A 25,758-nucleotide genomic window follows, 5' to 3' on the forward strand; every position below is an offset into this window, starting at 1 on the left:
ACTTGCAGACTTCAAAACCAAACTCCGAAGTTTTGAAGAAACGGAAAAGTTAAATGCAGCAGAAACAAGCAACAGAGTGATGAAGACTCAAGCAAGAGCTTCAAAGCAAACCACAAAAGCAAACGCTCGTGACCGGATCAAAGACGACGCAGAGTTGGTGTGCTTCAAATGTGGTATCAAAGGTCACCGTGCAAAATCATGTCGACAAAAGACATGGTGTAGTCGGTGCAAAACGGACACGCACAAAGACGCCACTTGCAGACGCAAGGAAACGCCGGAGGGAGCGAGAAAAATAGCTGAAGATGGAGATCCTGACTTCGCGTTCAAGGTGAAAGATGAACAGCCCGACACCAGGCGGCAGGATACACACAGCATCCGGGAACGAGGTCTGATGGTGGACACGGGAGCGACATCTCATATCATCACTGACGAGACCAAGTTCAAAAGCTTCCAGGAGACGTTCAAACCAGAGAACCACAGCGTCGAGTTGGCAGATGTTACCCGGTGCAGTGGAGTCGCACTCAAAAGAGGAGATGCGGAGTGCTACCTGATTGACAACGGATGACATGATTGCTGATATCATGACAAAACCTGTAACAAAGTTAAAATTGAAGAAGTTTGACAGTGTTATTTTTGGAATTTGAAATGTAAAATTTCATTTGGTTGTTAAAAAGGCATCAACATGAGAACAAGTCGGGGTGTTGAGAGAAATGGTGGAGGAAATGTTTTGTATTCATAAATGTGTCCTCAGTTGATGTTGAAATAATGTTCCTATTGCTTGTTATTATTGACATATTATCTTTTCGCCACAAGATGGCAGGATGGGACTTAATTGTCTAAAGTGCTACTTTTATTACCTCTTTGTGTTTGACTTTGATGACTTTGATTTGTGGGATTGCCTGTGAAGACAGCAATGAGAGAGGATGTATCCGCATGTCAATGGAAACTAAACACGCCGAGTTTTGGCTAAAAGACAACTTATTCACCGTCAATTCTTCTACGAATGCAACGTTGAGCTGCAACCACCTCAACAGTCACCTTCCCTGCAAATGGTTAAACCATGTTATTTATTAAGTTTTGTTGTCAGGCATCTTTGTTCATAAACTTAGTGAAAAGGCTTATTAAGCATTGGGGAGAAAGTATTGCATGTTTCAGAATATCAGATACGGATCAGTAATGAAGTTCAAGACTTCACCCTTCTGTTTTGTTGTCTTGTAAATGGAATTTTGCCAATAAAGATTATTCAAACACTGGGATCACAATGTGACGCATGCGCAGTGACGTGATTCTTCTGTTGGAAAACATGGCGCGACTTTCGAACTGTCGCTTGGCGTTTGAAAATGTTACACCCGAATGCAGGTAATTGTAATGTGAATTCGAGTGCATTTGATTAAATAACAACACGTTAGTTTGTAAGCGGCCATGAAGGAAGACCCTCGACGGCCTCCGCTCAAAGAACGACACGAACAAGCGCCGTCATGTTCGAAGTCGAGCCGCCGCCTGAGCAGAAGCTTCAAACTAAGCCAGCAGCAGCAACAACAACATCATCAGCAGCAGCAAAACGTCTCGGACAAGTCGGACATCTCCGACACACCGAAGTTTGGTAGGTCAAATGTTTTACTGTATGTCATTATCCGAAAGATAAAATCCCGCCATTTTGTGTCATTCCGTGTGAAATGTTCTTAGAAATGTCTCAAATGAGACTTATTTTTAAGTAAGTGTATTAATTCGTCTGAAAATGTATATAATTTCCTGGAACTAAATGTTGAAGCGTAAACGTATTTGTATTCAACTTATTTTTATCAGGCATTCTCTTATTTTGTGGAGGAAAAAAACATACTAATTCACTTATGTACTGTACTCAGGCCAAAGTAGCCCACATGAGGGATTTTTTTTTTTGTAGTCAGTCACATGATTTTGAGAATCTGCCAATGCAGTCCCCATCCAATACCGAAAAAGGTTTTGTTTAAAAAAAAAAAAAAAAAGTTCCAAAAATATTACTGTCCCACCGTGCTGCCTTCATAATGTGAAAGAATAACGTAGAAAAAGGCTTGTCTTTATTAAATGCTTAATTGAGTGAGTCCACTCAAATCCACCCACGCTTTGACGTTCACGCTGCGGAGAACAGCCTCTCACTTACACAATGAGTTGCCACAGCACTTTTGCAAGTTTAACAGTGATTGACACATTTGTGCTTTTGATTGTAGACCTATCAAGCTATCAAGCGAGATCAAAGCTACAAACCTGTCAACCATCATTAACTTTACCAAACGCAAGCTAGACAGTTTGGCCACACTGCTTAGCAGGAGGGAGGGTGAGAGGCTGTGACGCTGTACGAGCATGAAGCAGAAAAACAAAAATATATTTTTTGAACATAAAAACACAATCCTTTTCACTCAATTCTGATCCTCTGAAAAATGGTGCGATCGGTCCGATTTCCGATCACGTGATCGGATCGGCACATCCAAAGGGCAAATTGCTGATAATTCACCATGTAACACATATTATGTTCCCAGGTTCTAAGTGGTATTTCCTAGTTTCTCTCGTCACATTGACAGAGACATTTTTGTTTCTCAAATAGTGGTCAAGGTTTTGAAATTCTATTTTCCAGTTTTCTTTACTGCTGCACTTTCTCATGATTTTATATATGGTGGAAAACACAGACAAGGCTTAAAAAACAGTTTCTGCTCTTGTACGCCTCTTCAAAATAAGCTGCTGTATTTTAAGCCAAAAGAACTGTTTGATAGAACAATATGTCTATATGCTGCCATAGAGGTTTCATGGCGCATTGTGCCCCCGAACTATTTTCAATTTGTCCGTTTTACCCTGTAGACCCCCATTTACAGACACCCCGCAACCTCCTTTGTTTTGTTCTAATTTGTTTTATTACTCGAAACGTCTATCATTATTAGCTTAGAATCATTAATAGATGTCTAATATTTAGTTTTAAAAAAATGACTTTAAAAATTATTATTAAAAGGGTAAATATTTGAAAAAGAAAACCTTGACCACTCCTTGATGTCTGTGACGTTCGAGTCGTGTATCTTTCTATATTATAATGGTTCAACGTTAAGATCCAAACAAAGTCCGACTGTGGCCATTCACAGCTGTGTATCTATTTAGACTAGGTGATACACGCCACACGGAGTTGTTGGTTCGAAACAAGGTAAGTACCCAATTTTTACTTGACAAACATGAGCTGGTCCTCTTCAAGCATGTAAGCCAGTGGTATAAAACCTACATTTGTTTTGACAACATCTTTTTATCCTTTAAAAATTCTAAATAAAATACATCTTTAAAACAATTATTTCACTGGACTCCAATCCTCTGAATATGACATAATCGGACCCGATTTCTGATCACGTGATCAATCACGGGCATCCTTATCATGGTTTGTTGTTGTGTTGTAGAATTTAAGACCCCGACCAGGCCTTGCTCATCCAGAGCTACCGCAGCATTCAGTGGCGAGTCCCCGCATGACTCGGACACCCATCATGACATCGTTTGGGACGCCTCGTCGCCATCGCCCCAGCGACTGGGCAAACGGGCGAAGAAGCACGCGCCGGGTGTGGTCAACATCTCTGATATTGTCAGTAGAATTGCGCCCAAGGTGAGAATGCACAATTTGGCTTGGAGTTTGCTGCTGTGACGTCACAGTTGGCGATGATGTGTGTGCAGCACGGTCGGCCCGAAGTGAGCGAGCCCACCCTATTGAAGTGGATTGGTGACAGCGCCGCCATCCCATGCACGCCCGACGTTGAGCCGCCAAAAAACAGGAGAAAGTCGCCCAGGTTCGTATACCAATGTGGGTATTTCAATTTATTCAGATTACTTTTGTTCAACAGTTAAAATAGTTTAACTCTTTTTGAGAACTGTCTTTTGTTCTTACTCTCTCAGAATTTTTTTTTTTTTAAAATATTTGTCCCATATTGCTCAGACCTAATTTCTGTAGTCTTTCATCAAAGTAAAATATGAAACTATAAAGACAAACATTCAGGCAGAGGGCCCAAACTTTCAGACATTGTTGTTTTTGGTATCCGTTTTAATTTTTGTCTTAGTCTTTTGGACAATAATCCTTATTCAGGCATGAAAATCTCTGACCTTTTTTGGCGAAATTCGCCATTTTGAAGTCAAAAAGAGTGACCTACGTGACTTGTGTTGATCAGAGGAGAAAAATTTTAGGGGGGTGGGAGGGTCAGGAGATTTTTTTTTAATGTCAGACGCTTGGTATGCAAGAGGGGAAAGTGGCACAAAGCCAAAAAAACGCCCCAGTGTGGCCAAAACATTGACCTATTTCAACGAAACAAAGGAGGGTACATTGTTATGTCCTGTCTCTTCAATGCCAAGCTTGGCTGCACGTCGGCCGTGAACGAACTCCTAAAGCGCCATCACCCAGTTGTAATTTTGGTAGAATGACATCGTAAGTCCATCTAACTAACTCACTTCATGTTTTCTTGAAGTTGCTAAGTCTGTCGCGATATGCAATGAGTCCATTTATCGCAAGGTAAATAAAAATGAGGGCAGTAATTTTCACGGCTGCGTTTTATCGTCTCGTGCGTGCGTTCATACATTTGTGCGTACGTGTACACGTGTGTGTTGATGACATTTGAGACTCCAGCTCTTTTCACAGATGTTTATTGGTCATCAACACGCCGTAGAATTAAAGTTCAGACATACAAAATAAGGAAACACTTCTATATTAACCACTGTAAACGTTAGCATTTCTACATTGAGGCTATTAGGGAAAAAAGACAACCTACTTTAGTCGGCTATAAAACATTGGCAGTCTTCTCCAAAACGCAAACTTGCGGTTAAAAGGTGACACTTCAAACATGAAAAATCGCTGCTTAGCAGTATTTGCAAATGAAAAAAAAGAAGAAAAATTGATTACTGACAGTACATGCAATGACGAAAAGAGCTTTTTTTGCGGCGTGTAAAGCGGTTTAGCGAACATACTTCCGGTGAACATTTCAAAATAAAAGCACGTCATGTTCGTCATATAAATAACGATTTCTGGAGTTAATCCCACATACTTCAGAATTCAGATTCTACACTAAGAGTAACTTTAAAATGACACCCTTTATGAAAAATCTGATTGGCAATTAATAATTATTACACTACTATTATAGTAGTATAATATAATATTAATGCTAGGAATTTTTTTAAGAATTGTTTTGAGTCATGTTGGAAAGGCCAAGTCAGTGTTCTGAATCTGTTTATATTCTATTCTTTTGCACTAGTTAATGCTATCAGCATTTCACCTCATTGTTTGTTTGGGATTTATTGTTGTTATTTCAGTGTTTATTTGGACTTTAATAAAGAATTTAAGTGTTCCGAAATGTTTTTGTGAATTAATAAGCAAATTGCTAAAGGGGGGGTATTATTTGATTAGTCGACAAGTCGTAAAAGTAGTTGGCTGAATTATCGGGAGAAAATTAGTCGTTTGGGACAGCCCTAGTTATACAGTTTATCGGAACATTTCCTCCACACCCTTCTCACCTTTTTTACCCCTGACCCGCTTTCATGCCTGTTATTAGTCTGTCATATTTTACTCATCCCAAAATGTGTTCGTCTAGTTTTGTTCGACGTTTACTAAAAATGTTTTTGTTTGTAAATTTTTTTTAAATGACATTAAAAAAAGAAGAAAAATAAATGTTTCTAAAGATTTCGAATGAACATTGACAGACGAGCACACATTTTAGCATCTACATGGACAACGCCAACTGGTGATAATACACTCAGCAGAAAAACAATCCATCACCGTATTAGTAAGAAACACTTATCTACAGTGAAGAAAATAAGTACCGTATGTGCCCGAATATAAGACGGCCCTGATTATAAGAGGACCCCCTCTTTTTCAAGACTCAAGTTCTAAAAAAGACTTTTTGAACACCAAATTAATTTTTATACAGAAAATAATTACAGTACATCCGAAACAAATGATTATAACAATATATTTGAGAGAAAAAGCATGTTATTTTGCCTCATTCAAATCTTAATATCTGAACATTTAAATATGTAAACTAAAGTGCAATCACATTCGTAAATGAATGGCTTCTGGTTTTTGAAATGTAAATAAACCAATCTGTTGTGATAAAACAACAAAATTGCAATAACTGCATTAACCATCAAAGTGAAGTCTAACTGTAACTCTAGTCTTGAAACAAATCTGAATAAGGAAAAACATTGCAATAAAATGCAAACTGGTTAAACTAAAAAGAGTAGCTGAGATCTGTCATGACAGAACATCGCTTCAATGATATCTGGCGCCATCTAGTGTCGTGAATGGGGAGAGTAGCTGAGATCTGTCATGACAAAACATCGCTTCAATGATATCTGGCGCCATCTAGCGTCGTGAAAGGGTGTAATGTCTAGTCCGCTAATATAAGACGACCCCCTATTTTTCAGTGTTATTTCAATGCAAAAAACATTGTCTTATATATGGGTCAATACGGTATTTTTAATTAATTATACCCACCTAGAAGCCACGAACTGTATGTCTAAAAAAAAAATTGTCCGAGACTTCCAGAGAACTTTTGCTGTTTGTGATAGCCTACCTAATGCTACAAGTTACATTCAGTGTGTGATGATCACTCAGCACAAACCTTAGAAGGCTAAAGCAACATTGTATATTCTCTCTGGCCAAGATAAGAACACAAATCTTACCGTGTGCGCAAGCTGGAGTGACTGGAGACGACATTGGTGAGTTGGAAGGTGGGGGCCCAGCATGTCACTCGTGACACAACCAGACACTGCTACGATCAATGTTGTTAATAACGGCGTTACAATATAACGGCGTTACTAATGGCGTTATTTTTTTCAGTAGTGGGTAATCTAATTACTTTTCTCATCTTGGCAACGCCGTTACCGTTACTGAGGACGGAAAGGCATGCGTTACTATATTGGTCGAAAAGTCTGAGGGAGACGGACTCACCGAGACGACAGAGCAGAGCAGGAGTGGGGAGGAGGCAAGAAAGTTGTGACGCCGAGCAAACGCGATGCTAGGTAGCTCCAATAATACATGTTGTAGCCGATAGCCTACAAACTACGCCCGCATGTTATGGTAGATATGGTAGACATGGTAGATATCACATGTACTGTACATAGATATAACTAGATGCAAAATGACAGACATGGCACTAAATGAGTTAGTAGACAGCCGCCATCTTAAAGCAGTAGACTTTTTAGGATGGCTCTGTTGTAGAGAACCTTCCTAGCGAACCTAAGTAACTTTTTATCTTAAATACTTCTAAATTGGCAAAATCTTGACTTGAATATCTTTAAATGATGAAACAGTTTTAAAACTTTCATATGTCGAAAGTAGAGAGAAGGGAACTATTGCAATAATGGGAGCAATTTTAACAACTTTTAACAGTTGATTCAGGGTAAAGGGTAAATTAGGGTAAAGAATTGGGCTCGGGCCAATTGTACCAAAAACCTTCACAAAAAACTTCACATAGTGTGGCCAATGTTTTTTTTTTTTTTTTTTTTTTTTTTTTTTTTTTTTTTTGGGGGGGGGGGGGGGGGTAATTATCACCAATTACTTTGCCAAGTAACTAACTACTCTTACATTCAGGTAATTGAGTTACTAACGCAATTACTTTTTGGGAGAAGTAATTTGTAACTAATTAATTACTTTTTTTCAGTAAGATTAACAACACTGGCTACGATGCAGGCTAACTACACATGTGAACATGTGACAGAATCTATTGCGCATTTTCATCACGTCAGATGAAAACTGGCATTTGTCTCGTTTGATTTTAGTCTCCCAGAACACATTTTAGCTCGTTATCGTCTTCGAAAAAAGTGTCCGTTGACGAAATATTTTTAGTACCGTTGTCGAAAACAACACTGCTTTCAGAATACAAAATCAATTCCTGAAAACATTCAATAGTGCTGATATGGACCACGTGAATTGATTGCATGATTGTCATCTATAGGCAATTCTTAATACTCAATACAGTTGTTCAATTGGCAGATCCAACGGCGTTGACGATCTGCTGAAATTGGCCAGGCGCTTTGACCTTAACTTGTTACATCACGAGGACGAAGAAGAGGAGAAGGAGGGAGATATGAACCCCCAAAGTTTGCAACTGCAGTCACAGGAGCGTCTGCACAACCTCGCATCGCCACCGAGACACACTGAGGATGACCTGGACTTCCTGTTCGACGAACCCACTCAGCAGGCGAGCCCGATGGCGGCCGATAAATCTTCCGCACTGGCAAGCGCCGACTTCTCAGTCAACTGGGAGGACAACGACCTGTTCGATGACTCGTTACTTGCAGAGATGACTCAAAACCCAGAGAACTTCTGCCTGCCCAAACACTGTTCCACACAGAAGACCGACCTGGCGGTGTCTGCAACTTTCGCTGACAGCCAATCAAAAAGGAGCAGCACTGCGGAGACAGAAAACACCACAAAACCTGACTTGACAAACATTTGTGGATTACCCTCAGCAGTTTGTATCGCCAGAAAAGAACTCGCCTCACCCAGTCCAACCCAAAAACCAGTTCCCGCAGCCTACGATTTCCCGGAAGACGACTTGGACGCCATCTTCTTGTCTGACCCCTTTTGGGACGATCCAGAGGATGATGAGATGCTGCGTGAACTCTGCGAGGATGTAGAGAATCGGATGGGACACGAAGGCGCCACCGTTGAACCCTGTCCCGGAAAATATTCTCATCCTTGCTCACTTCCGGAGCGACCAGCTGCACAGCAGTTTACCTTTAAGAGACCTGGCAACCCCGTTTCCATGGTGACCAGCAAGCCTGGTTGCATGGTGAGCAACCATCCTATTTCCATGGTGACCAGCAAGGGTAAGACTTTTTTGTTTTCCATTCATGCCAAAGAAAAATCAAATTCATGAAATAATTATCTTGCCATTTAAAAAAAAAAAAAAAAAAAAAGGGAAAATTATTGTAGATATTCTCAATTTTCTAATTTTAATGAATCCATGTTTTTCTTTACCGTAATTTTCGCACTATAAGGTGTACCTGACTATAAGCCGCCACCCACCAAATGTGACACAAAAACAGCCTTTGTTCATATGTAAGACGCACTGGACTATAAGCCGTAGCTGTCCTCACTGTATTATGGTATGTTTACACCAAAAAATACTAACCGGTAACACTTTACTTGACAGCGGCATCATACGACTGTCATAAGATCAAATGAACCACCATGAAGCTTTGAATCCATTGGCTTCAAAGCTTCAAGATTCTTTATTTGGCCGTCATTGCTCTCTTGGGGGAGACGGTCAACCTCTTCTGCCACCTGCTGTCAACACTGTTGTTGTCCAACATGCCTCTTGGCATGCATTGCTGCACAACAGATGAAAATAATCAAAATTCAAAGTCTGTGCTAATTATTCAGTTACTGTTCCAGTTGTTTCATTAATTGCTAGTTATGATATTTGGTAACACTTTATTTGACAGTGGCACCTTAAGACAGGGATTAGACAATCATAATTAGGACATGAGACTCGTGAGCATTAATGAATGCTTATAACAGATGTTATTTCGTGTCATCCGGCAAATCATCTCACTTTTGAATGGATGTAAAAGATCCGAGCTGGACATAAATGGAGTTAGTAACGTAATTTGTCGGATGACACTTAATGACATCTGTGATAAGCATTCAGTAATGCCCATGATAGTGTCATGTAATAATTATGAGGGTCTCATGACAGTCTTATGACGCAGCTGTCAAATAAAGTGTTACCAAATACCATATCAAGCAATTAATGAAACAACTGGAACAGTAACTGAATAAATAATTAGCTGAGAACATGAATTTTGATTGTTATTTACATCTGTAGCGCTGCAATGCATGCTAGGAGGGATGTGTTGCCTATTAACCCCAATATATCATCAAATAAACTGCACTGGACTATAAGTCGCAGGATTCAAAATGAAGGGAAAAAAGTAGTGGCTTATAGTTAGAAAATTATGGTAGTTAAAATTCAGAGGAAAAGTTTCTTTTTATAAACATGTTAAACTAACAACCCGTGGCAACCCTGGTTCTTAAAAAGTATTGAATTAAAATCTCTAGGTCTTAAATTTATGGTAAAATCTTTGTAGGTGTTGAATTTCTGGCCAGCACATTTAATGCTGATAGCAATGCCCTGCCGCGCCATAAAACAGCGTTGGATTCGTCATATTTGGCAATTTGAAACGAATTTTGGTAAGGTGAATACATTATATGAAAATGTATAAAACACCTTGCCTTCTAAGCTTGTACTTGACAAAGTGTCTTTAAGATCCCCGCCATAGCATCAGATATATTCAGGCCCCAGCTAACGAATATGAGCACCATCTCTAGTGTAGCAGCTTTGTTGCAACACACTATGATAATTAGTGCTGCAACGATTATTTAACCAGAGTAATTCGATTTGGGGGGGGGGGGAACTTCGAATCAAATTTTGCTGCTTCAAGCATTAGTTTAATTAGTGGCATTACAACAGTTTGTTTTAGAAGTGTTTGCATTGTTTTATTGATTTGGGTGGATACACTGCCTTCTAGTGACAACAGTGAATATGACATATATACATAGCTGAATCCAGCTGCTCCCGGGTAAGACCAACATGAGTTTTTGTTTGAGCTAAAAAAATTTTTAAATGCATTCATAATTTATTTTATTGGTATATTTAGCCGTTTTTGTGGGAATATGTGAACGATTTGTTTAGATCATTAAATTTTTTTTTTAGCATTTTATAGCATTTAACCTAGCAGACCTTTGCTATGCAAGTTAGCCAATTTTTCTTTTGTTGTACTTAGATCCTCGTTATTCTTTTATACAGTTTGAGGATAAGCTCAGGTATTTTATTTTTTAAATATAAGTGCAATTCTGCATTGTTTGAAGAAACACTTCGGAATTTTATTTTGTAATCGCATTTATTGCACTTTTGAAAGTGCAGTCTTGGCAAGCCTTTTTTGTAAATCTCCTAAAATTTATTTTGCAACGCATTAAATGTTCCTAATCTGATGACTCAATTATTCCAACTACCTACTTGATAGATTAATCGACTACTAAAATAATTAATAGCTGGAGCCCTTGTGTCAATCCATCCTTTTTAGGGCAAAAACACTCAGGGCTATTCTTAAACTGTTCCTCTGTAATGTTATCAAGCATCGGACGGCGTCTTCCAGTGCAATAAAGTCTTCCGAGTGCTGGTTGCTTATCGGTGCTAGCATCCAAAATGATTTTTTTTTTTACAAATCTGCGTTTGGAAAACAATGACAGGTTAACATAAATAATATAGTCCAACTTTTCTCAGTGCATCATTTTTGGTTCCAATGCACATTCACAGGTAAAATGTAAAGCCCAGAGAAACATAATAGCGTGATGTAGTTATGAGCTAATCTATCAAACGACTATTAGAATAATGCTTTGTAGCAGCCGACTTATGCCAGCACAATTAAAACATGTACTTGTTGTGTGTGAAGTGGTTGTCAAATGTTCTGCACTGGAGATCGAGCGGAAGAAGCAGCAGGCCATGGAGCGCCGGCGACGCCGCTTGCAGGAAGTCCAGAATATCAAATGAAATCCCATCTCCTTGTATCTTTTAACATTAAACTACAATTTGTCATTCACTTTATTATGTCATGGCCAACATGCCATTAAAAATCTTCACAGAAATTGTAAATAAAATTATGACAAACAGGAATCAGTAGTAGGTTTTCATTCCTCAAATGCATCACACTGGTTTTTTTTCCAACCTTTAATTGGCAACACGGTGTGTTTGAAATGTTCATATTCATCACTATTATTACTCCTATAAGTATTCACATGTAAACACCACAGTCGCACAACATTGCGTGAAATGAGCCAACAGCCTCACCGCTAAGTGTGTTTTGGTATGACTTTCCTATTAAAATGTGTCGTTTGTTCTGGTGTTTGGCCGGCCACGTGGCTCATGTCATCCAATCGCGTGAGAGCGAGCAGGGCCCGACGCCGCATAAACCGCACGCGCGTGCAAAAAAACAACATGCAAACGTCACGCATGCAACGTGCACAGAGTCACGTGACCCTAGTGCACACATAAGACTTTTGATGAAATCGACTATTTAAATTTCTAAACTCATCTTGTGTGCTTTGCTTAGCAAGGGAACGTGGAGGCCAAATTAAAAAAAAAAAAAATCAAAGGTGAGGTTTATGAAGCGGGCCCAAGTTTGTAAACCTGAAAGACTGATTGACATGCGAGCAGCAGGCGGCGCTGTTGAGCTGCGCGGCATGCACATGCGCACACTTGCACCACAGAAGAAGAAAACGCCACACAGCAGATTTGTAGAAAAAATTTTGTCGCCACTCGACAGCAGAAGAAAACATCAAAGTGGTCGCTTTACTTGGTGGTGCGAGCGCGTGCTGGCCTGAGCGTCACCAACATGCAAATGAACGCGTCAGGCTAATTATCAACACCAACGTCCAATCACGTCGTCAATCACGAGCACGCACGCACTTCCTGTTGGCACACGCTCTCTTCCTGTACACGGCAGAATAAATAAAAACACATGCAAACAAACACACCGCCAAATGCGGTCGCTCGCTCGGCGCCGAAAAATAAAAGAATACACAAACACCTTCCGAGCAATCGACAAAAGTGCCGCTTCCTGTTCGACCGATCGCTGCGAGAGTTTGGCTTTGTAAGGGGGGGGGGGGGGGGTGAGGGGGCGGGGTTCTGGACGACGTCTTCAAGCGGATCTCAGGTGGACGGCGACGGCAGGGGGGGAGCCCATTACACGTCCACCACCATCTTTTTGTGAATGTCCAAGCCACCCACCACCTGCAGGGGGGTAAACAGGAGATTCATTTTAAGTAGATTGTGTGTCATACATAAGCTTAACACAGGCTGCAGTTATGCTTTAAGGCAGTTTTAAAAAGGCCTCTGTCACGATAAGAAATTTTAGTAGGCGATATATGGCTCATAAATTATTGCCAATATGCGATATTATTGTCAATTTTCTTAGCACCAATTCAACTACTAATGTAGCAGGGGTGTGACAAAACATCGAAATGGTGATATATCGTGATACTTTGTATGCCAAAACGTTATCGATATGCTCCTGGCAAGAATCGACATATCGTTTTAAAAAGGTGTCAATGTCTAAAAAAAAAGGAAAGAAACCAACAAGTTGCTATCCAAAATCTTCCACCATAATAGTGTCTCAGTTAACTCTTAGGGCTGCATTAACGGTACACGACGCTAGGGCTGCAGCTATCGAATATTTTAGTAATCGAGTAATCGGCTGAAAATCCTATCGATTAATCGAGTAATCAGAGGAAATATATTTTTTTTGCCTGGCGCGGGTAGACTGTTCTCCCTGTATTTTTCAAACACTGAGAGAAAAGTCTGGGACCCAGCCCATTGACGGCCTCTCGAGTAGGTACAAAATCAATCGACAAATCAGATTCGTTTATTTGCGTGACGTGTTCTTAACGAGCTACGTCACTCTTGCGCGTCGGAAGTCGTCTCCACAACAACACAGATGGTGAACAGGAGAGCCGAGAATATGTTCCAATCCACGGTAAAATCAGTTTTAAATTACCAAAAACACATCGACACGAGTCAATAGCCACGTTTACATGCTGACTGTTTTTTTCATACCGATTCAAATCATTCCGAATGGAAATTTCACATCAGCTGTTTACATGTCACTTCATCTATTCCGATCCAGCGTTTACATGTGTCTGCCTTTATTCCGAAAGGACGTTTGACAACTGCCGTCTGACATGCGCAGATTAATCAAAACAAAGCGTCACGTTGCAAAACATGGAGATCGATCGTCAGATCAGCGCTGTTCTAACTTTTCGAGTGGAAACAAAACTTCAGAATGACACGCCGTTCATTTAAAAAGTTGTGTGGGTGCGCTGTGCGTGTGCTTGGAAGCCATGTTGCATGTGACGTTACTTACGTCACCAAGTGACGTCACCACGTCAGTACGGAGCATGTGCAGAAAGAACGCAGCCAGACACCATTCCGCTTCCCTGTTTACATGATATACAGGTAATTTTACTTCTAATCGGTTTGGGAAAAGGAATATTCCACCCCTGTGAATCGGAATGAAATTCCATTCGGTTTGGGCCTGTTCATTCCGAATGAGGTGTTTATATGGAACACATTTATTCGGTTTGAACAAATGTTCCGATTGAAATTGGAATATTTGGCTCCATGTAAACGTGGCAATTGACAACAGTCTGTCTCGCGCTAGCCATGTTGAATAAACTCCGCTCTCCTCGTATGTTTCCTTTCGCGCGCAAGTCCCTCGTCCTGCCCTCGTCGTTTTACTAACGTCACGTCTGCCCCTCGCTGATTGGTCCACTCCGCTGTCTGTTTGCTCCGCCCTGGAAATTGTATCCGCTGAATGGTGGCCAGACTCAATAGCTAGAACAGCGGTGAGTCTAGTGTACCAGGCAAATATTTTTTAGTTAAAGAGTTTCTATAAATATACATGACAAAACAAGACATTTCATCTAATATTGAACCATTTTCTGTCAATCAATGTCTTTATTTTCAATGTACATTGTTGAAAACAGCCAATTGCCTCTCAGATGTGACTAGAATAAAAAAAGACCAATTCACCGCTTTCACTCCAAAAACTTTTAGATCTTATAAAATATATATATATATTTCTTACCTAAAAATGCCGTTAAGTGTTTTTCCACGTGTTTCAATTGAATTTCCATTTGTGTCTAGCCATTTTTAAGTTTTAGTTAAGTTTTAAGTTAGTTGAAACTAAGTCATGATAGGATTTTGAGTTTATGCAATGTTCAAAATAAATGTGTTGTAACATATCAGGTTATAATATGGTAGGGATATTTGCATGCGTTACTGAATGAATTGCGTGACGTGAGGGAGGTGTGGGAGAGCGAGAGACGTGCCTTCCTGTTGTTGTTGTTGTTCCATGAGTTCCTAAAACATAAAAAAATTGCAACCTAACGAAGATGGTGACTCTTTGTCAACGTTACAGTATGATACCTGCTGTATTGGAGCACATTAGGGACCAGTGCTACTTGGTGTTTTATCCAGCAATGACGACTCAGCTAAAATTGACAGTTAGCTTTATATTTTCATTTTACACCCGCATCACATCACTCTACAGCATTGTTTTCACAGATTAAATAAAGCCTGTATGTAAGACACGTTAGCCAGGCATCGACAGTGGTCATAATTAATAGAAACCTAGCCCTCCGCAGGGCTAACGTTACGTGAGCGAGTGACAGTAACGTTAATCTTGTTAGCGCTGACACGTGTACTGCTTTAAGATGGCTGCTGTTTACTATAACCGCTGACTGTCATTTCGCATCTAGTTCAACATATATGTGATATCTATGAGACGCATCAGATGCTACCTGCCACCGTAGCATCAAGCGGGCTAGTTTTTAGCAACGTCGGTGCAGTTTGTAGTGGCTGTCGGCTACAGAAAGGTTTTTTATATTTTTTTTTATTGCTTCTTCCTCTATGCACGTGACATCAGCGTGTTGCATTAAAAGTAGTCCGGGCAAAACCTGATGCTTAGAGCTGGCAAAATTAAACGATTCCTCGAGGTGAATAAAATTACTCGGATCAGTTTTTGAACTCGAGTTGCTCAAGTATTCGTTTCAGCTCTACACGACACCCAATCCAGTTAGACTGGGAATGTTCTTTCATTCGAAACCAGCGTTCATCCGATTGTCAGGGCATTTCAGGTCACTTGCGGTTCATTTTAGGGGATTTACGGGTCATTTCCTGTTGAGTTTGAGTCACTGCCTATTCATTTGGGTGATACCCAGGTCACTTCCTGTTCTGTAACTCAAAACAAACAGGAACCTGTAAAATACCCCCTAAATCAGCAGGAAAGAACAAAATCAACGGGTAAATGACCTTAAATAGCCCAAAATTACCTCATTGCCTGGCATTGGCTGCCACTGACGGACATAGACGTTCAATCCGTTTGAACTGGGAGGGTGAACGAATGTTCATTCGCTGCCATCCCTCCCAGTTCAAATGGATCGGACGTCTACTAGTGATAAACTCATTCCAATTCATAGCAGACGTAAGCCTGTTGCAAGATGCAATAATTCAATTTATCGCACGATAAATAAAAATGAAGGCGATAATTTTTCCGCTGCGATTTATCGCCTCGCGTGCACGAGTGCAGCAGACATGCTGTTACAAGTTTGGATTCCTTGTTACCAACTACGCAAAATGCATCTTCATTCCAGGTCTGGCAAAAAATAGCGCCAGAGCCAACTGTTCCCATTATATCCTATTGTTCAACGTATACTAGCCGCGTCAGTGCTCCGGATTGACTGCGGACTATCTCCAGCGTGCCGGTGTTGTTGACGAGTGGCCGCTCCCGTCAGGGATGACATTTCACGCGGGGCTGCCATTTTTCGGCACAACACCGGATATTTACAACGAAGTCCGCCAAACCATTGTTACCGACTTGGCTCCTACGAACAACCTCGCTTTGACAACGGACAGCTGAATGGACATGATGAACATTGAGTGGGAAATTAACAGTGCTGTGCTTCAAACTCGTCCTGTTTATGAAAGTCGATTGTCATATACTGGTGTTGTGCATTAATGAGCAGATGTGACTTCTGTGGCGTTTGCGCACACACTAGATATCATGAAATGGCAAACTAGATGTGCTATGTCCCATGCCATTTGCTACGTGCGCCCAGAGTGATTATGGGACACGTAGTCCATATAGTACATCGATTAATTATAAACCGCCATGACTGAATGGAAGTTAAGAAGGCCAAATGAATCCATACCAGTGACTATAGATAATGCTGCAAATATTGTTAATTCAGTACGTGACACAGATGGATTCGATCCACAAATAGGATCTCTTGCTCATGTAGTAAACCTATCTGCTAAGAGAGCTGTAGCAATCAACACTGTGCCCCGCCTCACTTTACAAACAGTAAAGATTGTTCTCAGCACTTTTATACAAAATTTCTTCAGATCAGTAAGAAGTAAGCACATAAATATTATGCACTAAAATGCATGTTTATATGATGGCAATTTAATTTTTGCTCATTATCAAAAGAAAAAAAAAAAAAAAAAAAGAAACAAAAAATACCATTGTTATTTTTTTTTCTAGAGCATTAAATGTGTTGAATCGGATCGAACATCGTGTCACCCGTTATATGATGGCAATTTAATTTTTGCTCATTATCAAAAAAAAAAAAAAAAGAAAAAAGAAACAAAAAATACCATTGTTATTTTTTTTTTCTAGAGCATTAAATGTGTTGAATCGGATTGAACATCGTGTCACCCGTATCGAAAATCGTACCGAACCATGACTTATCTGTATCGTTGCATCCCTATGGAACACCATAGCAGAAGCGATGAGGGGAAAAGTTTTCATTTGCCTAAATGCTTAAGTCATTAAGTGAATATTTTTTTTTTCTTCTTGAAAAACACATTTTTTTTATTCTCTGTTTCTGTGCGGTATAAATATTGTCTTTTACTTAAGAGGCATGGTCTTGTTTTTAGTTGTGATTTCTTAAAAAGTATTTTTGAAATTAAGAGCAAATATTTTTCGCGTTTAAATGGGTGTACTTGATCTATTACTATATACTGTATTCTCACTGTGTTATTGTAAATTTGTTTTTAAAAAAAATGGGGGGGAGGCGCAATAATATCGCATATCGCAATAATTCATGAGATAAATTATTGCAAACTAAAATTTGTTATTGCGACAGGCCTAAGCAGACACTGCTTTTTCTGTTTATTAGTTGTCTGTAGAATATTCTAGAATGATTTCCTGACCAATGTATCGATAATCGTTGTATCGCCATATCGTCAGATCATCGTTATCGTGAGCTTTGCATCGCAAATCGTATCGTGAGGTACCAAGAGGTTCCCACTCCTAGTATTAAAATTGACGGACTGACCGCGCAGAACTCCTCGAAGGATATCCTCCCATCGCCGTCCTTGTCGGCATTAATGATGGTTTTGTCGACGATCTGCTGCAGCTGCGTGTCCTTCAGGTTGTTGCCCACCATCATCTTCAGAACTTGGAAAAGTTCACCGTTGGAGATGTAACCGTCTTTGTCCATGTCGTAGATGCGGAAAGCGACTGAAAACAAAACAATGGAGTACATACGGTAATGTTTACAAAAGCACACTCATGAAATGTTCATTTTGGTGGAAAGATTTAACAATTCCTTGTGTAAATTGTTCACACACGAAAAATCCCACATGATCATTCTTTCTAGGTTTGACTTACATCGTAACTTTTGCTCTTTGTCTCCTTTGACGCTGAACTGAGAGACGCCCTCAATGAATTCTGAACAACAACCAAAAGAGAAAAATTAATCGAGTGGCAGACGACTGCAGTGATTATTGCATACCTTTGAAATCCACCTCTCCGTTGCCGTCTGTGTCAAATATATCTATGACGCGTTGCACAAGAGGGTTCTGCTGCAACTCTGGCAAAGACATGAACTCCTCCACGCTAAGCGAGCCTGAGTTGTCCAAGTCGAGTTTCTTGAAGCGCTTGCCCAGACGCTTAATCTCGTCTGCGTCGACTGAGAAGCGACAAATGCGGTAAGACAAACGAGGGAGACAAATGGCCAGAGGACAAAATCAATTATTGTAAATGACTAGAGACCCGGCTGCTCCGCTAGCACGTCCTGAACGTGGCCGCTTCCCAAACTCACCCGACTTGTAGCGGGCTTCAGCCATGGCGTCTCGCTACACCTAACTCAGCGCTAACACTAATCTTATTGAGGGAGGGTGGGGACTAATCCAACAAAATGCTTCCTGTTTTGCTCCATTGTTTAATCCAGACCACCCAGCATTTATGTTTGATGCCACATCAATGCCATCATTGCATGTAATTCATACACGTTTGTATAAATTAGGAAAATACGATAATTCCACAAAAAAATTTGAATCAACAAAACGATCGTGGGAAAAAAAGTATTCATATTCATCATATTCATTTTTTTTTTTAGAGTTTGGAAGTTAGGAAAATAACTACCATGTTGACATAAAGTAATGCACTTATCATTTTTTTAAAAATTCAATGCAATTATAATACTATGAAAAACAGTTAATCTCCATTAAAATCAAATTTTCCAGGATATTAATCTCATTTTAAAATTAGAATATTTGAAAATAAATGAGAAACTACTTTATGTTGACATGTATTTTAAGATATGTGGTTATTCGACTATATATATATATATATATATATATATATAATATATACATATATATATTAACGTATTGGCCCGAATATAAGAAGGCCCTGATTATAAGACGACTCTTTTTCAAGACTTGAGTTTGAAAAAAAAACTTTTTGAACACCAAATTAATTTTTATACAGAAAACAATTACAGTACATCCGAAACAAATTATTATAACAATATATTTGAGGGAAAAAGCATGTTATTTTCCTCATTCAAATCTTAATATCTGAATATTTAAATATGTAAACCTAAGTGCAATCAAATTTGTAAATGAACGGTTTCTGGTTTTTGAAATGTAAATAAACCAATCTATTACAATCAAAAACAAAATTGCAATAACTGCATTAACCATCAAAGTGAATTCTAACTAACTGTAATCTTGAAACAAATCTGAATAAGGAAAGCGTTGCAATAAAATAATGTAAACTGGTTAAACTTGTGAGTAGCTGAGATCTGTCATGACAGAACATTGCTTCAATGATATCTGGCGCCATCTAGCGTCGTGAATGGGGAGAGTAGCTGAGATCTATCATGACAGAACATCGCTTCAATGATATCTGGCGCCATCTAGCGTCGTGAATTGGTATAATGTCTAGACCGCGAATATAAGACGACCCCTTCTTTTTCAGTCTTATTTCAATGCAAAAAACACAGTCTTATATTCGGGCCAATACGGTATATATATATAAAAAATTCCAGGATAAGTAAACTACATAAGTACGTATATTATTCGATTTCATAACAATATTCATAATAAACTTATTCACTTATATATTTTTCGGAAAGGGCCTATAAGTCAAATGACATTGACAATTTTACATTTAATTGTTATAATTTGAAAACAAGCAAGGGACCCCACTCACATGACGTCACAACCACGCCTCCGTGCCGTATTGTCCGTCAGCTCGTCGTGTTTACGCATTACCGCTACGTAAATTACTCCTATCATGGCGTGTTTTTCTGCTCGTTAACATTAATAATCAAAATGGTGAAGGCGTGTGTGGTGGTTGGTTGCAGTAACAGAGAAGATAGACGGAGAGACTTGAAGTTGTACTGTATTCCGAGAGACCTGGAGAGGAGAGCGAGATGGACTGCTGCAATTCGACGAGAAAACTGGGCACCAAACGATCACCACAGATTATGTAGTAGTCATTTTATTTCTGGTAAGATGCATTTAATATATATTTAGAGGGTTTTGGGCTGACAACCACAATTAAGATCATTGCGAGGCTAATCACCGACAACATACAGTTTCAAATTCAAGATGCTTATTTTTTCCACCATCATTATTTTTTGAATAATATTTAGCTGGTAACAAGTGAAAGAAGCTGGCCTCGTCTATGGATCAACAGTTAATTAAACAGGGGTGTCCAAACTTTTTGCAAAGGGGGCCAGATTTGGTGTGGTAAAAATGTGGGGGGCTACCTTGGCAGATTTACGTAGAACAATATATTTAAACTAATTTTAGCAAGCCCTTCTGTGTGTCACATTTGCTTTATTATTATTTTTTTTTTTATTCATAATTTCAACAATCTCGCCTTTGTGGCGTTCTCTTTCGACACTCGGGCTCTTGCGAAATACTGCTGCTGTGAAATTAAACTAGCTTCAAGTTGCTTTCATTTCTCGCTGCGTATCTTCCCTGTAATGTTTTCGTTCATGATGTCAGCGTGTCTTGTTTGGTAATATCGTGTCACATCGAACTCTTTGAAAACAGCGACTTTCTCTTTGCAAATGAGGCAGACACAGTTGTTGCGTATTTTATTGAAGAAATAGTCCAATATCCACCTATCCTTGAAGCGTCGGCCATCGCAGTCAACTTTTTTTTTTTTTATTGATTGTCGCCATTTTAGAAAATTGGAAGTAGAGGGTCACACAGGGTAATGTTGCTTAGAATGCTGCTCTTAAAGTTTTTCAAAGTTTCGTGAGAATAGGCTGAGTTTCTGTGGACAAGATAGTTGTAGATATCAGGGTAGCAGATGTCAGGCAGAGACGGCGAAGACAGCGGGTCGAAAAATATCGATTTAGGCATCAAATGTGGATCTGGCGAATGGATCAACCGAAGCTTTTCCACATAACGCCTTCATATGCTCCAGGACTGTTTCCACCACACTGACTGGGATGTATTTAAAGAGCACGACACAGATAATCGCACCTCACTGGACAATTACACCTCCACTGTTTTGGACTACATCTGCTTCTGTGTGGACAATGTCACAGGCTGGAAAGAGTTCCGTGTGTTTCCTAATACACCACCATGGATGACACATGAGGTAAAACAACTTATACGGGAAAGGGACACTGCATTCTACACTGGTGATCGGGAGGCATACAGGGCTGCTCGGGCTAATCTCAGGAGGGGCATCAATACTGCCAAGCACCACCACCGGAGGCGTATTGAGGCCAGGTTAGAAAACACCACAAACCCGAGGCAGATCTGGGAGGGCATCAGGGCCATCACGGACTACAATAGGAAACCACCACCACCCTCAGCTGACAGTCCCACTCTCGCTGAGGACTTAAACCTTTTTTATGCCCGTTTTGACAGGGACAATAAAGACGCTGTCCTGCCCCCCCCTCCCCTCGTCCGACCCCGCTCCTGTCCTGAGCGCGCATGAGGTGAGATGTGTCCTCCACCACATTAACACCAGGAAGGCGGCTGGTCCAGATGGAGTACTGGGCCGGGTGCTAAAGGACTGTGCCGCGGAGCTGACAGACGTCTTCACCTACATTTTCAACACCTCACTGTCCTGCTCTCTGGTCCCAGCCTGCTTTAAAGCAGCCACAATCGTCCCTCTCCCAAAACAGTCCAACGTCACATGTCTCAATGACTACAGACCTGTGGCTCTCACCCCCATCCCCGCCAAATGCCTGGAGAGACTGGTCATCAAGCACATTAAAGCTGCAATACCACCTTCACTTGACCCACACCAATTTGCATAGAGGGAACCGTTCAACTGAGGACGCCATCGCCACAGTGCTGCACACACTTCTAGTGCACCTGGAGCATAAAAACACCTATGCACGGCTCCTCTTTGTGGACTACAGTTCTGCTTTTAACACCATCCGGCCGCTCAAACTCCGGTCCAAACTTCACCAACTGGGCCTCAACACCGCTCTGTGCAATTGGACTGTGGACTTTTTGACTAATCGCACACAGAGTGTCACAGTGGGCAAAAACACCTCCTCCACTCTCACCATCAACACCGGGGCCCCTCAAGGGTGTGTTCTGAGCCCTCTGCTTTACACCCTGTACACTCATGACTGCTCCGCCTCCTCTGCATCCAACCTCATCGTCAAGTTTGCCGACGACACCACAGTGCTCGGACTCATCTCCAACGACGATGAAACGGTCTACAGAAGAGAGGTGCAACATCTGGAGTCATGGTGTCACAAAAACAACTTGGCTCTAAACACAAAGAAAACCAAGGAGATCGTGGTGGATTTCCGTAAGGGGAGTCACATCATCCATCAGCCTCTTACTATCGGCAACGATGTGGTGGAGAAGGTGAGAAGCTTCAAATTCCTGGGGGTAACAGTGACTGAGGACCTGTCCTGGGGGGACCACATCTCCACAGCGGTGGGCAAGGCACAACAACGCCTCTATTACCTGAGGAAGCTGAAGAGCACTAACATCCCCAGACCACTGATGGTGAATTTTTACAACTGTGCCATCAGCAGTGTTCTGACATACGGATTTTTAGTGTGGTTTTCCAGCTGCACTAAGGCAGACCAGCAGGCGCTCCAGCACGTGGTGAAAGCTGCCGGGAGAATCATAGGAATGACTCTCCCTGAGATCAGCACCATCTACTCCACTCGCTGTTTGAGAAGAGTGCACAACATCCTGCGAGACCAGCACCATCCTGCTCACAGTCTTTTCCACCTGCTGCCCTCAGGGAGAAGGTAGAGGTCCATACAGGCCAGAACATCACGACTGTCCAACAGTCTGTACCCACAGGCTGTGAGGCTACTGAACTCTGCCCCTCTCCCCTCTCTGCCCCCCTCTTACGGACAATAATCCACATCCACCAACAACAATAACTCTGAGCTGGTTTGCATTGTTGCAGTATGTCACTATCCACTATTTCCTCCTCCCTGACACTTACCCATTGGTTGACAACCAGTAGGCTGTACTTGATTATACTTGATTAACTTATCTGGGTTTTGCACTGATTTTTGCCTGTTTTCAACTGGTATATTTTTGCTCTGCACTTTAGCACTGACACGACCTCATGCTGCTGTTGAATCTTTGCTGTACATATGTCCAAAACTGTGTCAATGTTTACACTTGGTACTGATGGGTATTTATTTTATGGGTTTGCACTTTGCACTTTACCAACTTAGCTGTATGAGCTGGATGGATGCTCCAAACAAAGTTTCGTTGTGCTTTTTTTGTAACAATGACAATAAATATTCTGAATCTGAATCTATGCAACACATCCAATGAGTTTACAGCGTCTGAAAGCACCAGGGCTTCTATGAATTGCACTATAAATTGCAAGATAAAATTGAGACCATTGAGAATACGGACACACAATGACGGACAATATGGCGGCACAATACAGCGACACATCATTGTGTGACGTTGGTGAGTGGGGTCTATAGACAATCAACCTTTATCATTCAAGTACGCTACTATTAACCCCGCCCCCTTTAAGAACCCGCCTTTTAATCATTGGCTGCCATTTACGTCAGTAGACGTCCAATCCATTTTCAATGGTGCCAGCCACTCCCAAGTCAAAATGGATTGGACGTCTATCGTTGTCAGTGGCAGTGCATGAATATGAGCACCAAAAATAATTTGGGTATATATTTCACGCTAGCGATGACAACATACTTACAGTGCGAGCACATGTCCAGAGCATAACTGGCTTCGTTCCCCTGGAAAATAAAACAAACTAGTTATTCTGAGAAAAAAATGCTCTCCAATCCTAATGAGTATTAATCAATCACGTGATTCATCAGTTGTATCCATTTTGCTTTCACCCACACATTTTCGCGCAGGTTTATCAGCTTTTATTTTGGCGGCGGTGCAACGCCTTCCAAACCCACTTCCGCTTGCCGTAGCTAGCCGTGCTAACCTAGTAGCATAAACAACAAGAGCCTTGCTAACGAAGCTTTATTGCACATCGAGGGCTGACAAGTGTCTTCCATTGTTCATGTCAAAGAAAATGACCCAAACAAATGAAATGGTCAAATTAGTGGGCCTGGCCGTCGCGTCGTCACGAACGCGGACGTCGAAGGCCTATCGATGTTATTTTGATGGCGAGCTAACAGCGGCTAATGTTAGTCTCCAAATGTCTGCAAATGGCAACGCGCGACAAACTCCCTACGAAGTCACTTTTATTATTGCGCCTGTCGTCTGTTCTTACCATGTTGCCTGGTGCCGGCTGTGGAGTGGAGTGCTTGAAAAGGGGCGACGATTGGGTGGGCGAGCTAACACGGCTAACAGAGCTAACTCAGGGACTAAGTGGAGAGAGGAGCATCACAGCAGCCCGAACGGCACTGCGGCAGGGGGAGGGACTTAGGCGAGTCCAAGATCGTCTATTTGGTGAAGGAAATTCCTTGACGTGATTTCCACAGCACTTTAAACATTTTTGATGCAAACCAGGCTTGGCAAATTCATTTTTCTAAAGGGCCAAGTAAGCGATTGCTACATTGGCTGTCAACATGGCAGTCAATTGTGTTCCATACTCAATCCATCCATCTTCTCCCGCGTCACCCATTGGCTACCCACTGTTGGATGCGGAGAAACAAGCTCCAGGAAGTGAAGTTTGCTTCATACGAGTCCCATATGAAGAATGGGGAAAGACCGAGACAGATTGCAAAGGTACAGGAACTATAAAATGTGTGGCTAATTTCCAGACAATTGTACGATTCAGTGTCACGAAGTTATGTCGAGTCGAGTCAAGGCCTTTATCATTGTTCCCCAGTCCACCCGCAAAGCACTCAGGTTTATATTTGAGGGGAACCTTATTCGTCAATGTAAAAAAAAAAAAAAATAATAATAAAATGCATTTTAGTCTGCAGGAAATAAACCAGCATTAAGGTGTTCCAAGCGGATCACTGGCAGGTGGGAACCAATCTAAGATGCACATTTTTGGAGTCAGCTTGTCAAGTCCCGAGTCATTATCTCATGAGTTGAGACAAGTCTTGAGTCTCGACCCTCCCAGCTCAAGTGAGTCAAGTCCAAATCATGAAATTTGTGACTTGAGTACAATTGTCTGCTACAGTGTATCACAAAAGTGAGTACACCCCTCGCATTTGTGCAGATATTTAAGTATATCTTTTCATGGGACAACACTGAGAAAATGACAGTTTGACGCAATGAAAAGTAGTTCGTGTGCAGCATATATAATAAAGCTAATTTATTTTCCCCTCAAAATATAGCCATTAATATCTAAACCCCTGGCAACAAAAGTGAGTACACCCCTATGAAAAAATGCACATCCCTAAATGTCCAAATTGAGTACTGCTTGTCATTTTCCCTCCAAAATGTCACATGACTTGTTACAGAAGTGCTGTCAGCATTGCTGCAGAGATTGAAGAGGTGGAAGGTCAGCCTGTTAGTG

At 40.9% G+C, this 25,758-nt stretch overlaps 2 protein-coding genes across 2 annotated transcripts; one reads left to right on the forward strand and one right to left on the reverse strand.

Annotated features, from left to right (window-relative positions):
* Positions 1-1,261: 1,261 nt before the first annotated feature.
* etaa1a (ETAA1 activator of ATR kinase a) lies at positions 1,262-11,986 on the forward strand. Its single transcript, XM_057843113.1, has 6 exons — positions 1,262-1,359; positions 1,410-1,603; positions 3,411-3,610; positions 3,679-3,791; positions 7,979-8,817; positions 11,446-11,986. Exons 2-6 carry the CDS (start codon positions 1,423-1,425, stop codon positions 11,541-11,543), a joined length of 1,431 nt encoding a protein of 476 aa, XP_057699096.1. The 5' UTR covers positions 1,262-1,359; positions 1,410-1,422; the 3' UTR covers positions 11,544-11,986.
* Positions 11,877-24,716, reverse strand: ppp3r1b (protein phosphatase 3 (formerly 2B), regulatory s1ubunit B, alpha isoform, b). The gene is made up of 6 exons (XM_057843115.1): positions 24,559-24,716; positions 24,028-24,067; positions 18,347-18,523; positions 18,223-18,282; positions 17,888-18,072; positions 11,877-12,782 (listed from the first exon to the last, which is right to left on the reverse strand). The coding sequence occupies exons 1-6, from the start codon at positions 24,559-24,561 to the stop codon at positions 12,735-12,737; spliced, it is 513 nt and encodes a 170-aa protein (XP_057699098.1). The 5' UTR covers positions 24,562-24,716; the 3' UTR covers positions 11,877-12,734.
* Positions 24,717-25,758: the final 1,042 nt, after the last annotated feature.

The sequence above is a fragment of the Corythoichthys intestinalis genome, chromosome 8 (genome assembly GCF_030265065.1).
Source record: "Corythoichthys intestinalis isolate RoL2023-P3 chromosome 8, ASM3026506v1, whole genome shotgun sequence".
Classification (NCBI taxonomy): Eukaryota; Metazoa; Chordata; class Actinopteri; order Syngnathiformes; family Syngnathidae; genus Corythoichthys; species Corythoichthys intestinalis.

Excerpts from the sequence above, each read along its gene's own strand:
- ppp3r1b (XM_057843115.1), bottom strand. Across the intron at positions 18,524-24,027 it reads TCTGGACATGTGCTCGCACT|TCGACGCAGACGAGATTAAG; the intron begins GTAAGTATGTTG and ends GTCGCTTCTCAG. Across the intron at positions 18,283-18,346 it reads CGGAGAGGTGGATTTCAAAG|AATTCATTGAGGGCGTCTCT; the intron begins GTATGCAATAAT and ends GTTGTTGTTCAG.
- etaa1a (XM_057843113.1), top strand. The coding sequence starts at position 1,423 with ATGAAGGAAGACCCTCGACGGCCTCCGCTCAAAGAACGACACGAACAA. Across the intron at positions 3,792-7,978 it reads AACAGGAGAAAGTCGCCCAG|ATCCAACGGCGTTGACGATC; the intron begins GTTCGTATACCA and ends TTCAATTGGCAG. Across the intron at positions 8,818-11,445 it reads TTCCATGGTGACCAGCAAGG|TGGTTGTCAAATGTTCTGCA; the intron begins GTAAGACTTTTT and ends TTGTGTGTGAAG.